The 14,884-nt window shown below is 44.1% G+C and overlaps 1 protein-coding gene across 1 annotated transcript; it reads right to left on the reverse strand.

Moving 5' to 3' along the window:
• Window positions 1–410: 410 nt before the first annotated feature.
• LOC111957595 (3-hydroxy-3-methylglutaryl-coenzyme A reductase-like) lies at window positions 411–14,876 on the reverse strand. The gene is given in 22 exon segments (XM_070436913.1): window positions 411–1,050; window positions 1,762–1,916; window positions 2,361–2,519; window positions 2,794–2,934; window positions 3,444–3,614; window positions 4,139–4,227; window positions 4,230–4,246; window positions 4,842–4,999; window positions 5,187–5,345; window positions 5,549–5,772; window positions 7,148–7,328; window positions 7,866–7,921; window positions 7,924–8,129; window positions 8,338–8,501; window positions 8,645–8,764; window positions 9,853–9,959; window positions 10,099–10,204; window positions 10,410–10,494; window positions 10,912–10,999; window positions 11,565–11,676; window positions 12,575–12,771; window positions 14,680–14,876. Coding segments are annotated over 21 exon segments (2,721 nt in total). The 5' UTR covers window positions 12,740–12,771; window positions 14,680–14,876; the 3' UTR covers window positions 411–992.
• Window positions 14,877–14,884: the final 8 nt, after the last annotated feature.

Here is a 14,884-nt window from a genome sequence, read left to right on the forward strand (position 1 = left end):
CTCCCTAGCATTACACACTGTTTACAACTCAAGTTCTTATAAGAGAAATAGGCTAAAGCTTTGTTTTTAGGGAACTACTTTTTCTAGGTTACGAAGGCTGTATTTGGCAATTAAAACAATTTGCAAGTACATTAATCAAGACGTTTGGGTATACTTTTTTTCCACATTTACAATCTCCAGCTTTCGTTGAATGTCGTTGTTTCTTTGAAGACATTTGCCAATCTATAATTTGAGTTCTGTTACGGTACAGAACTCCAGCCTGGGTGCCAGTCTGGTTCTGCTCTCTTGCCAACTCCGTATGGAATTGTCATGCTAAACATGCTTGGCAATGACAATACAGTTAGACAAGAGCACAAACAGATCTGGGACCAGGCTAACAGAGCTCTACACCGTTGTGTCACACTTCTGCTGTGGCTATACTCAACTCTTAGCTACCCAGTAAAATGCTTCGGGCATCGAACCTTCAACCCAAGCATAATAAAAAAAACAAAGCCTGGTGCTAACATATACATGTCAGTGATGAGTAAGTCTTCATAGTCGACTGCTTTAAAGTAAAAAATAAAAAGTTCATTCACGATACAAAAATACTCCAGAGAGGGAAAATCTGTCTGATTTCAGACGTTGTGTTTCCACTTTCCAGCACAATGAGGCATGATGATAAGTACACTGATGTTAGAGGAGGAAAACACATTGAATGACCACAGTATGTTTTTCAAAAAACATGATGAAATAGTGTTAAATATGCAATATGTATCTGTGTTTCTGTCCAGACATGATGCTCCTTGTTCYTGGCTGTGTTCAAAATGGCATCATATTTCCTTTTTAGTGCCCTTCTTTTGACTAGAGCCCTATCAATGTAAACAAGGTGCCATTTGGGACTTAGCCCTTCTATTGTGCTGGGAAGAGAAGTCCTCGGTTGTTGGGTTGGTCTCAGGCTCTCTCTCTCCTCTCGAAACCCCAACACCCAGAGAACCATGATGATCCATAACATCTCAAGATGCCTTCTTGGTACAGGTGCCTGGGGTTGTTTCCTGCAGGTTTACCTTGGACCTGTAGAAAATAATTAACAAACACGACATAATAAACATGACAGAAAGTATTGATACATTTAAGCTATAGTGCATTCGGAAACTATTCAGACCCCTTCACTTTCTCCATATTTTGTTACGTTATTTTGTTTTGTCTTCTTCTAAAATGTATTAAATTAATCTACACACAATACCCCATAATGAGGTTGAGAGGATCTGCAGAGAAGAATGGGAGAAACTCCCCAAATACAGGTGTGCCAAGCTTGTAGCGTCATACCCAAGAAGATTCAAGGCTGTAATCGCTGCCAAAGGTGCTTCAACAAAGTACTGAGTAAAGGGTCTGAATACTTATGTAAATGTCATATTTAATTTTTTTAATATTTTGATATAAATTTGCAAATATTTCAATTTATGTTTTTGCATTGTCATTATGGGGTATTGTGATGTCATTATGGGGTATTGTGATGTCATTATGGGGTATTGTGATGTCATTATGGGGTATTGTGATGTCATTATGGGGTATTGTGTGCAGATTGATGAGGGGAGAAAAAATATGTAATCCATTTTAGGATAAGGCTGTAACGTAACAAAATGTGGAAAAAGTCAAGAGGTCTGAATACTTTCCGAAGGCGCTGTAGAGTGGAGATCTGACACACTTTTATCTACTTCAATTAAAACCATTTGTATCGCTACATCTCCACAGACCGCTCGTCACACTATCCCTAACCCTCACCTGTTGTGGGTCATGTGACTCTTGACGAGGTGCCCGGCGGCGAGGGCAGCCATGAGCGACAGCTCACCGGCCAACACCGTGCCACACACCACCCTGGCCAGCTGCCTGGCGTTCTCCCCAGGGCACTCCTGACTAGCACCTTGTACCCCCAGCATCTACAGCAACACAGTGGGAGTGGAATCACATGAAGACATCTCACACTCACTGATTGGACAGTGATCTTCTGCAGCAGACACAACTATTTACTGATTGGACAGTGATCTTCTGTAGCAGACACAACTATTTACTGATTGGACAGTGATCTTCTGCAGCAGACACAACTATTTACTGATTGGACAGTGATCTTCTGCAGCAGACAACTATTTACTGATTGGACAGTGATCTTCTGCAGCAGACAACTATTTACTGTGTATTTATGTAGAGCTTTTAATGTTTTGCTTATACTTTTCACACATTATTCATAGATAAATGTATGTCTGCTATGAGGTTCTTTTATGGAATGAAACACTCATGTACACAATACATTAATATTCCCATCTATATAATATTGTAGTCTAGTCTAGATACTGTTTTGTGTGTGTGTGTGTGTGTGTTCCTACCTGCAGACAGGCTTGCTGTGGTGCCAGGATGGTTCCTCCTCCTACAGTACCCAACTCTATGGAGGGCATGGTACAGCTGATGTAGAGGTCTTCTCCTGTAGGCCCTGACGTCTCCATCAGAGTGATGCAGTTACTGCTACCCACCGTCTGGGCTGGGTCCTAAAAGARATAGGTGGCTCGGTTAGTGCCCCGACGAAAAGTTTACACATATTCCTGGATTTAAAAGCATTTATAGGGCAGGTTTCCCATACCCAGATTTAGCCTAGTCCTAACACATTAAACATAGCTTTATAGTTCAGGACTAAAAAGCTATGTTAATATCTCCATGTACATTATGTAACAAAATACATGTACAATTCTTCCTACTTTAAACATTTATCCAATGAGGCTAAACTATCCCCGTTTGAAAAGACAGATCCTGTACTTCTTTTACCTGGCCACAGGCGATGTAGATGGCCGCCACTAGGTTGGCTGCGTGGGCATTGTAGCCGCCGATGCTTCCAGCCATGGCTGATCCTACTAGGTTCTTGTTAATGTTGACATCAACCAGGGCTTCAGTGCTGGTCTTCAACACCTGGTAGATAGACAGGGAAAATACACTCAAGACATAGAAACACAAAGCATAGATCGGCTCGGACATAGAAACACGGTGCATAGATCGGCTCGGACATAGAAACACGGTGCATAGATCGGCTCGGACATAGAAACGCGGTGCATAGATCGGCTCGGACATAGAAACGCCGTGCATAAATCGGCTCGGACATAGAAACGCCGTGCATAGATCGGCTCAGACATAGAAACACGGTGCATAGATCGGCTCGGACATAGAAACACAGGGTGTAGATCGGCTCGGACATGGGTCAAATACATAATGTCAAATATTTGAGCTTTGCTTGATGTAGTTTGACTGGTTCAATAGAACCAATGGAATTTCCCATAGAGTGCAAACTCTTAGCTAAATTAAGCACACCTCAAATACTTTCAAATACGACATATGTACTTGCCCTAGGTCTGGAATGAAGATCAATATTACATTTTGAATGAAAAAAAGAAAACAAGCTTCAAYTGTATAAAGTGGTGTACCTCTCTGACCACTTTAGCTGGGATGGTGGCCTCGCACACAGCAGACTTTCCCCGGCCCTCGATCCAGTTGATGGCTGCAGGCTTCTTGTCGGTGCAGTAGTTCCCACTGACTGCCAGAACCACCAGCTCAGGATACTGCTCCTGTAACCTGGCCAGAGCCTGCTCTGTTCCCTGACGAGATAGAGACACAATGCTGGTTACACACAAGAGCAACACACACAGACACACACACACACACAGGACATATAAGGAGCAATCACACACACCACACACACACACCCACACACACACACACAACACACACACACACACACACACACACACAGGACATATACAAGAAGCAACACACACACACACACAGGACATATAACGAGCAACACACACACACACACACACACAGGACTATACAGAGCAAACACACACACACACACACACACACACAACACACACACACACACACACACACACACACACACAACACAGGACATATACAGAGCAACACACACACACACACACACACACAGGACATATACAGAGCACACACACACACAACAGAGCAACACACACACACACACAGGTCATATACAGGACAACACACACCGGGAGACAATAACCAGCTAATTAACATGACACATGATAGTCACACACATTACATGTCTAACGCACACATTCGCTCGCAGTATGCACGCACACACACCTTAGAAGATCATGTTCATTCCCATGGCGTCTCCTGTTCTGGACTGGAAGCGGATGTAAAGGTTTCTACCAGCGAGACCAATCATGACTTCTGCAGACGAGCAAACCTGGAAACACAACCAAAAGACGAGGCCATCAGTCTTCTCTCTTCACAACTGTTTTCAAATGTGACCATAGAAATAGAACTATAGAGTGGACCGAGCTATAAAATAATTCCATTTCTATCATAAATAATATATTTCTATAATAACAGACTCCACCCACTACCTATATAAAGCCCCATTCTATATAACAGATCACCCACACTCTATATAACAGACCCACCCACATTCATATAACAGATTCCACCCACTTCTATATATCAGACTCCACCCACATTCTATATATCAGACTCCACCCACATTCTATATATCAGACCCCACCCACATTCTATATAACAGATTCCACCCACACTCTATATAACAGACCACCCCATTTATATAACGAATCCACCCACATCTATATATCAGACTCCACCCACATTCTATATACAGACTCCACCCACATTCTATATAACAGATTCCAACCACATTCTATATAAAGACTCCACCCACATTCTATATAACAGACTCAACCTAATATTCTATTTCTATAACTGAGACACTCCTCCTCAATATCCCCTAAATCTAAAGTATTTTTATTCCAGACAGTTTGACCTCTGACCTGCTGGTGTGGTCGAAGGCGTCCTTGATGGCCTGGAATCCGTCGTCGCTCTCCAGCCAGCCCTTGACCTCTGCAGCCAGGCAGGCCGACGGGCACCTAATCACAGGACCCCGGGTCATCCCATCCGCCAGGATACGACTGCTGGCACCACCACCCAACTGGGGGAGAGGAGAGGGGGCAAAGGGGAAAGGTCAGGGTGGTCATAGACTGGATACAGCTACTTCACTGAAATATTCCTAGTAGTACTGTTTAATATATACTTCCATATGTAGTTACTGGTATACAGTACTTCTACCATTGTCTAGTGCAGTATGCTGTATTRCAGTATATAACACTGTAACTCACGGAGATAGCACGACAGCCCCGGTTGGTGCTAGCCACCAGGCAGCCTTCTGTGGTCGCCATGGGGACCTGGAACTGCTTCCCATCGAGGTGAAGAGGCCCGGCCACGCCTACTGGAATGGGCATGTATCCAATCACATTCTCACAGCAGGTCCCCATCACCTGGCAACCAAAACATCAACAAAGATTGTTTTTCAGTTTCCATCAACGTTACATTGTGTACTGTATGTGTGGTGGTTATGCAAATACAAACAAATAACTGAATTACTGTTTTGTGCATCAAGCATTGATGTTTTAATGCCCTTTGGGTGTACATACTGTATCAATCACACAACAACTTCAGACAAAAGCCTAGAAATCCTCACCTTCGAGTAGTCGTAGTCTAGGTATGGCAGAGAGGAGAGGGCAGAGGAGTTGGGGAGCTTGGAGGAGATCATGTGTCTACGGATGGATACCCCTCTCTCTGGTCTCTCCATCATGGTCTCCAGCTTGTAGGAAGGGATGTGTTTAGAGTTGACCAGAACCACCACCTCATCATCGCTCAGGAATCGGGCTCCCATCTGTGGAGGACACACAGAGACTTTGTCAACTCAAATACAAACACACACACACACTCTGTGTACAGCAGTATGCAATGAAACCCAATGAAATGCATGTATAAAGCACTTTTCAAACAGTCTCGAGTATTATACAATGCAATGGATCTTGGTGATAAGAAATGTATGTAATAACATTGAAATATCAGAATTATTCAGAAACCCTGGCCAAGTGGTCTTTCTGCGTGCAAACATTTAAAGTTACAGTACATGTAATCTCTCGTGGACAGATTCACATGAAAAGTGACATGAAAAGTGACATCTGGGTAACAAACATTACAGCACGTGTAGCTAAAGTCACCTGATCTACCTGTGACCCATCGTCTGACGGTCACCTGATCTACCTGTGACCCACCCGTCTGACGGTCACCTGATTCTACCTGTGACCATCGTTGCGGTCACCTTGATCTACCTGTGACCATGTCTGACGGTCACATGATCTTACCTGTGACCACGTCTGACGGTCACTGATTACCTGTGAACCATCCGTCTGAACGTCACCTGATCTACCTGTGACCATCGTCTGACGGTCACCTGAATCTACCTGTGACCCATCGTCTGACGGTCACCTGATCTACCTGTGACCTATCGTCTGACGGTCCTTGATTCTACCTGTGACCTATCGTCTGACGGTCACCTGATCTACCTGTGACCCATGCGTCTGACGGTCACCTGATCTACCTGTGACCCATCGTCTGACGGTCACCTGATCTACCTGTGACCCATCGTCTGACGGTCACCTGATCTACCTCCGATAGATGTGGTAAAGAGGTCCAAAACAATGGAAATGCATGGAAACAGTAGGTAAAGATACTGTGTGGGAAACATCCCAAATCTCCTCATTGCCCCCACAACTTTAAATAAGGAGGACGGGCTCATTGTAATGGCTGGAAAGGAACTTGGCTCTATGTTCTCTCTCCCACCACCTCCACTGGGTCACAGGTAGATCAGGTGACCGTCCGACGATGGAGTCACTGAATTGTACGTCCTCTTTACTGTCCTGCTAATGGTTTGAGCCTCAGTGAATGAGTAAAGTGAGTTAAGCTCATTAGGGATATAGTTAAACCCATCGACCGTAGCAAGGGTTATTACTGCACAGACATACCATACACCCTACAGGTGGACACCATAGAAACTGTCGTTGGATTGACATTGTGAAACAGGGGATCAGTTCTGCATTACATTTCATTACATTTCATTACATTACATTTAGTCCATCTTATCCAGAGTGACTTATCATACGTAATACAGTCCATTCTGCACTGAAATTGACTGTAATTGACCATAGCCCTGGTTGTAAACGGTGTGTGTGTATGTGAGTGTGCGTGCGTGCTGCATGTGGACCATAGCTATTCGTGTACATCCCACCATACCTCAGGGTTTTCAGGATGGTCAGGCACTCCTCAATGGTCTGGGGTCTGAGGGTAGGCTGGCTGGGAGGGTTCTGCTCTGGGGCACTCCGCCTTGCTTTCTCTCTCTCCTCCTCCATAGAGCCCAGACGGAAGGTGGGCTGGGGTTCGGTGGTCGGGGTAGGCAGCGCCGGATCTCGCTAGGGTGAGGAGGAGGAGGGAGGGGGAGAGGGGAGGAGGGGAAAAGAGGGACGGAACGGAACGATAATTAAGTTAACCAACGGGTTCAGAGCAAAGCCCTAAAGGCTGAGAGAGTTTCACCTTGTTGAGATCTACTCTAGAGCTAGACAGCACCGTAAGGAATGTATTGAATGCAGTAAAGAGGTCAATGGAACTCGACCAAAACAATGGAAATGCCATGGAAACGGCTGGGGAAAGATCCTGAATCTCCTCATTGCACCCAGCAGAATTAACCTACATTTAGGCTATTGTATATATGTGCATTTCACACTTGTTGAGGTAAAAATTGGAGTACAATGTTTGTATAGATGTCAACCTCAATACATGTTCATGTTATCGTCCCAATTAACTGCATTAGTTAAAAACGACTGACTACCTCCATCTATTTCTGTATGCTAGCTACGCTACCAGCTTATACGACTGCATTTCTCATCAACGCATTTCTCGCAGTCCTTTCCAGACCACCATAACACCACGTCTTGTTCCTCCTGCCGTACCTCTCTCTCCTTGGTGGCCTCAGCCAGGGCGGGGGGTGTGGGGGTGGCGGTATCTGAGGGGACTTGGGGGGGCGGGGAGGGGCAACCTCCTTCCTGCAGCACTGGTCTGTGCTCCAGCGGGGGGCACGGTCGGGCCCCTGGGACAGGGGGCTCTTCAGAGACAGGGTGGACTCATGCTCTACTTGTTCAAAGAAGATGTACTTGACGGCCAGCAGCAGGGCCAGACCCAGACAGATCACCTGCTCTATATCCATGCTGGCCAACCTGGGGACACAACAGACGGAGGGAGAACAAGAATAAAACAACAGATTAAATAACAGAAGAGAATATTGGATTGTACTTTAATAAATGTCACATACATTTACATTTCACTGTTGAAACTGATTGATCAAGTCACAGTCCAGGGGTGGAATCAATTCCATTTAAATTTCGTCATTTCCAGAAGTGAATAAAAATTCCAGGTAGAACTCACCTTGACATGTAGAACTGCCAGAGGGGTCTCTCGGGGTCGATCCTCTTGGGTAAATGGTTGTCCAGGGACATGGAGTCCACCTGGGAGACGTCCAGGTTGGAGTTGAGGGAGAGAGGGTCGGCGATCCAACGGCTGTGGGCGTGCACCATTACCAGGCCCAGAGACTGGAGAGCAAACAGCAACGTTAACACACACACACACACCACACCACACCACACTACACACACACCACACACACACACACACCACACCACACCACACACACACACCGCACCACACCACACACCACACACCGGTGTAGTCTTACCATGATCATCTTGACTCTCTGGGTAACAGGGTTGGGCTTGTTATCCTCCTCTTCCTCCATCACGCGGGAGAAGTGGCTCAGCTGCCAGATGGGGTGACCCTCCTGACTCTCCCTGGACAGCTGAATAGAGAACACACACACACAGGTCAGTATCCACACACACACACAAGTCAGAATATACACACACACACACACACACACAACCTGTCATAGGCACTGAGTCTGTCTCAGTGTTGCTTAAAGGCATTTAGTGTTTGTCTCAGTGTTGCTTAAAGGCATTTAGTGTCTGTCTCAGTGTTGCTTAAAGGCATTTAGTGTTTGTCTCATTTAAAGGCATTTAGTGTTTGTCTCAGTGTTGCTTAAAGGCATTTAGTGTTTGTCTCATTATAAGGCATTTAGTGTTTGTCTCATCTAAAGGCATTTAGTGTCTGTCTCATCATGTTGCTTAAAGGCATTTAGTGTCTGTCTCATCATGTTGCTTAAAGGCATTTAGTCTAGATTTCTACTCATTCTATGGCTCTCCTTTCCTTCCACATCTCTCATTTTACACCCATTTCATTTGACATGTGTGTGTGTGTGTGTGTGTGTGTGTGTGTGTGTGTGTTGTGTGTGTGTGTGTTGTGTGTGTGTGTGTGTGCGCGTGTGATGGATGTGCGTGGTCTGTGGGTGTGTGGTGTGTGTGTGTCTGTGTGAGTCTGTGTGTCTGTGTCTGTGTGTGTGTGTGTGTCGTGTGTGTGTGTTGTGTGTGTTGTGGCTGTGTGTGTGTGGCTGTGTGTGTGTGTGGCTGTGTGTCTGTGTGTGTGTCTGTGTGTGTGTGTGTGTGTGCTGTGTGTGTGTGTGGTCTGTGTGTGTGTGTGTGTGTGTATTTGTGGATTGTGTGTGATGTGTGTGTGTCTGTGTGAGTCTGTGTGGCTGTGTGGTGTGTGGTGTCTGTGTGTGTGTGTGTTCTGTGTGGCTGTCGTGTGTGTATGTGTGTGTGTATGTGTGTGTGTATGTGGTGTCTGTGTGTGTCGTGTATTTGTGGATGTGTGTGAGTCTGTGTGGCTGTGTGTGTGTGTGTGTGTGTGTGTGTGTTGTGTGTGTGTGTGTGTGTGTTGTGTGTTGTGTATTTGTGGATGTGTGTGTGTGGTGTGTGAGTGAGTCTGTGTGGCTGTGTGTGTGTGTGTGTCTGTGTGAGTGTCTGTGTGTGTGTGTGTGTTAACCCTTACCTCTAGCACCAGGGAGACGCAGGCAGGGAAGAACGTCATGAAGACAAAGTAGTTGGCCAGGACAGACATGCAGCCAAAACAACACATGATCTCCAACTGTCGTACACCTGGAAAATCAATCAGTCCATCAATCAATCAAACCTGGAATACTGCATCCAAAATGATATTATATTCCCTGTACAGCCAACTCTGGTCAAATTTACTACACTATATAAGGACTCTGGTGCTCCGTGCTCCCTTCCATACCTGACATGGTGCCCACCCCGATCACCAGGCATTCCACCAGGGCATCAAGAGTGAACGTGGGCCCCAGGACTGCCATGCCACGGGCGATGTTGTCGCGCACCTCGTCCTGTTACACRGGTAATCAATTCATTAATACATTTATCAAAACGGATTTATGAAATCCTTTTAAGCCTTTTCAACACGGGTCACTACTACAGAGTGTCGCTATCACAAAAAAAAATTGTTACAAAAGCATATAACAGCTGTATAATAACAAAATAACGTATTGTATATTACTACTGTTTCCACGGGGAGTATGAAGTGACACGTACCTGTGAGTTAGAGCTGAGCGCGTACTTGGCGAGAGCGCATGCTTTGGAGAGGTCGATCAGAAGCAGGAAGAAAGGTAAGGCCTCACTGGAGAACAACATGGACGACTGTGTGTGAGACTCAAACATTTTCTGAAGAGCCACAGTAGTACTGAACGGAGCACAACAGTAGATGTCAACAGGAAACCCTCTCTCTGTCTACTCCTCTATAGTAATTAGACAAATGGTTAAATAACCTCCATTACAAATCTTGGTGATATTACAGTAGGCCAACTAATCCAACACCAAAGAGGAAAATAGAGGCTCAGAGTGTATTAACATGTCTTATAACATAAACCATTTATCAGATGTTTTTATCTATCATACATTCACTGAAAAACAGTATATAGCCTACTGTAACMGTGTCTAAACCTGGAGCAATGTGTGGATCCTTGGGAACAGTCAACATACGACATCAATAGTGACAGAAACATTGTGTATTGTACWGTTCTCTGGGTTTACTTACTTGAGGCCAGTGAGCTCTTTATCCAGGAAGTGAATCACGACAGTACTGAATACGAAGCTGGAGAATATGGTGAATAGTCCAGCGATACCTAAAAACAAAGTTGATATTGTAAGAAATGCAACTGGTTAGATTCAAAYGTACAGTATATATTTAAGTAATGTCTGGGGGGGGGTGTTATACTCTGCAACGCGGAGTGACTGGACACAGGCCTTAGCCGTGATATATTGGCCACATACCACAAACCTTATTGCTATTATAAACAGGTTACCATTGTAATTAGAACAGTAAACAAGTCGTTTTGTGTCATACCTGTGGTATATTGTCTCATATAACACGGCTTTCAGCCAGTCAGCATCTAGGGCTTGAACGACCCGTTTAAAATACAGTATATTTAACTGAATATTGCTTGCCCTGAATGACAATGCTTGCCTAGAATATATTTTGATATTGTAATATATTTCACTTTAGATGAACACGCTACATTTACATGACTTTAAAGTGTAAGTGTAAAGTTTACACTTTACAGAATATTTACAGTATAAACAAATGCTGACCTAGAATATATTTTATGTCACTTGCAAGATTCATTTGACCGTGTATTTTACAGTATATTTTACAGTATATTTACAGGATTTTTTACAGTAAATGCTCACCAAGAATATATTTGGAACCTAGTTGCCGTAGATTCTGGAACTGGAAGTAGATGTACACGATGGCTATGCACCGTGTGATGGTCAGAATGATGATGTCACTGCTTAGAACCAGCTGAAAGCGAGGCAGAGACAACATAATCAATGAGATAAGTCAATCATAAAAGTCGTTTTTTTTTTTTTTATCACTAAAGGAAACGCTGATGATTAACTCAAGGAACTAAAAGTACTATGAACAGAAAGTAGGCCTAACTACTGTATGTTGTAAAATAGACAAGTTGATGGACGTGTAAAACATGTGACCYATGAAAAATGCACTTTAAATCAAATGTATTTGACTCAAGTTAAAATGGCATTCTCATGTACTGTGAACAAGCTACCTTTTGTTAGTTGTCCTACTTGTACTCAATAAAGAGTAGCGTGTACGTACCCTCCAAACCATATATGGTAACCAGGTGAAAGTGTACACTACAGTATAGGCCCCTGGGCTMGGTTGCTAGGAGCCCTTGTAGCCTCGATAGTTCTAACAAGTTATAGTCTAAGAATGTCCCGATACGGTGCAGAGACGACAAAGTCCTTCACTCCTCCTCCCACCCCCCTCACCCCTTTACCCCTCTATGCCTCAACCCTTTCCTTCTCCCCCTTATTAAATCCATCCTTCCTAGCCCTGTACCGCCCTTCTTACATAAGTCTATGGCTCTATGAGGCGGCAGGTAGCCTATCGGTTAAGAGCGATTCAGACAGTAACTGAAAGGTTGCCGGTTAGAATGCTCGAGCTGGCAAGGTGGAAAAATCTGCCTCTCTGCCCTTGAGCAAGGCAGTTAACCCCAAACAACAACTGCTCCCCGGGTGCCGATGACGTCGATTAAGGCAGCCCCCCACCCCCCCGATTCAGAGGGGTTGGGTTAAATGCGGTGGACACATTTCAGTTGAATACACTTGGTTTTTGAAACTGACTAGGTATCCCCTCCAGCACCCCCGCACAGTATTATCCATCCATCCAGATTCCGTACCTCCTCCATTTTGGGGCAGTCGTAGTTCCAGCCACAGATCTGGTCGTTGCCGGTGAACATGTTCATGGACATCATGCAGATGGTCAGGGTGACAGTGCCTACGATCACCTCCCAGGGGTGGGAGGCCACCAGCATGCCGTGCATACGGAACAGACCAGTCAGCATGGTGGGGCTGGGGTTGGGGGACGGTGAATGTGCTTTAGAAAAAGACAAAAAGAAAGACTGATACTCCCACTCCAACTCTGACAGAGGCAACAGAGAGTGGCATCCTAGAAGAGAAGAGCAGTATTTTGTTTTGTGGCAACCTATGTACGAGATCAAATACTATCARTACTAAAGCTTAGTGTCGAAATGTTTAAAGTCACTGAGAGGATAGAAACACCAACAGCAATGTTGACAAATGACCAGAAACATAGCTAGTATTTGTATTTTATTTTGGACCGCAGTGTCCCTTCAACTTTATAGGGTCGTCATCTATTAGTTGAACTGATGTGCTCTTTCATCTTTGTACTGTGGTGACGATGACAAAGCCAACAGAGGAGGAAGACTTCCTGGCCCATACAGAAACACTGACTCAAACCAGGGTGGAGACCAGACCGAGCGCATTTGTCAAAAATCACAGAACGGTGCTACTTTCCAAGTTCCCAATTCGCCTACTCAGGAACAAGAAATGAAGTCTGAGATAGTTTCAGAGTCAGACACGTGGTTACACTACATATGTGAGTCAAATACAGGAGCCTATTTTAGCTAATTATTATTAGCCTTTATTGGTCATACAACAATAGGCTGTATCTGATGCAGTATCTCAATCACACACACTGACTGGACAGATTGGACATTTGTTTACGGGAAAAAACATCAGCTGCGTTTCAGCCACTCTATTTACTATACCAAATATTCTCATATATACACCGAAACCTTTCTTTACAATTTGTGTAGTGTACTATACACTTACACTGCCTATATACCTATAKGGTACTGACTGTATGGTGTCATGATGCATAGGCGAGGACAGGGATTAAGCTATCTACGCTTTCTGATGATGCAAGAGGAATTTAGGAAATACTTGTCCATCTTTAAGTTCAGTTTTTAAAAAATAGGCAATTCTCTGGAAGCTATGACTGAACAATATGTTGAAGTCCAAAGCAGAAACATGACAAATTAAACCTTTACGATTTCAAGAAGATGTAAAAAAAAAAACATTAAAAAAAAAACAGTATCACAACCTTGATCCACAAGTTTATAAAACACAGCATTAACCAAAATAAACTGATTTTTATAATGTATAATAAGGTTTACAGCAAGTTTCACCAGAGCGACTTATGACGTTGACTGAACGAGTCAGCGGCAGACACACCTTAGATACCGGCTGGCAGCATCAACCAATAAGAAAGGGACGCTAATGGCCTCATCATAGGCATCATCATGGATGCAATTCAAACATCATCCGACCATGACAGAGCAAGAACAGTCGCTGTCTATCATCGCTAACTAAAAATGTAAGAAACACCAGCCACAGCAAATACAGTAGGCTATACGAAGACGGCTCTATCTACTGTAGCTATACTATAGTATAGTCTGGGCTACAATGAGACGGCTCTATCTGCTGTAGCTATACTATAGTATAGTCTGGGCTACAAGGAGACGGCTCTATCTGCTGTACCTATACTATAGTATAGTCTGGGCTACAAGGAGACGGCTCTATCTATCCTAAAAAAAACGGTATCGTATTCGGTACTAGAGCGAGCGTTCTAAAGGGGTGTGCTACAAATGCAAGATAACGAATGTTGTAGTCTGTGCATGCATTTTCTGACCAACAAACCATGTATTGCAAAACATATCGTAGGCTTAGTGATAGCGGCGTCTGATACCGGTAATACCGGTGTTAGGTTTTTAACATATTAATTACATAATGTCTCTACTGCTAATAGAGAGGAAGATGGCAGCCATATCTATGTCACTGACTGCCTGTGTGTGCAATCCCAGAATTTGCAAAACAACCCTTAGAAATAGGTGCGGAAAAAAACGATCCAGCGGMAATATTGGGCACAAGTCCACACAGGTGTAAATATCTAGCATGTTCAATAGGATCGGAGACTGCTTACCTGTGTCAGAGGGTCTCAAAGACAGCTAAATGGATACAGTTAAAAGCCGATGTCAACCCTCGCTTAAAACCGATCGTCCTTGCTTTAAATCCCGGTTTCTGTCTGAAGATGAATTTGAGCCCGAGTACAGATTAGCCTATACAGTGTGCATATTTTTATTGATACAATAAATAATTTACATGCACACAAGCTCCCAAATGGTCGT

This window comes from Salvelinus sp. IW2-2015, linkage group LG33, assembly GCF_002910315.2.
Source record: "Salvelinus sp. IW2-2015 linkage group LG33, ASM291031v2, whole genome shotgun sequence".
Taxonomy (NCBI): Eukaryota; Metazoa; Chordata; class Actinopteri; order Salmoniformes; family Salmonidae; genus Salvelinus; species Salvelinus sp. IW2-2015.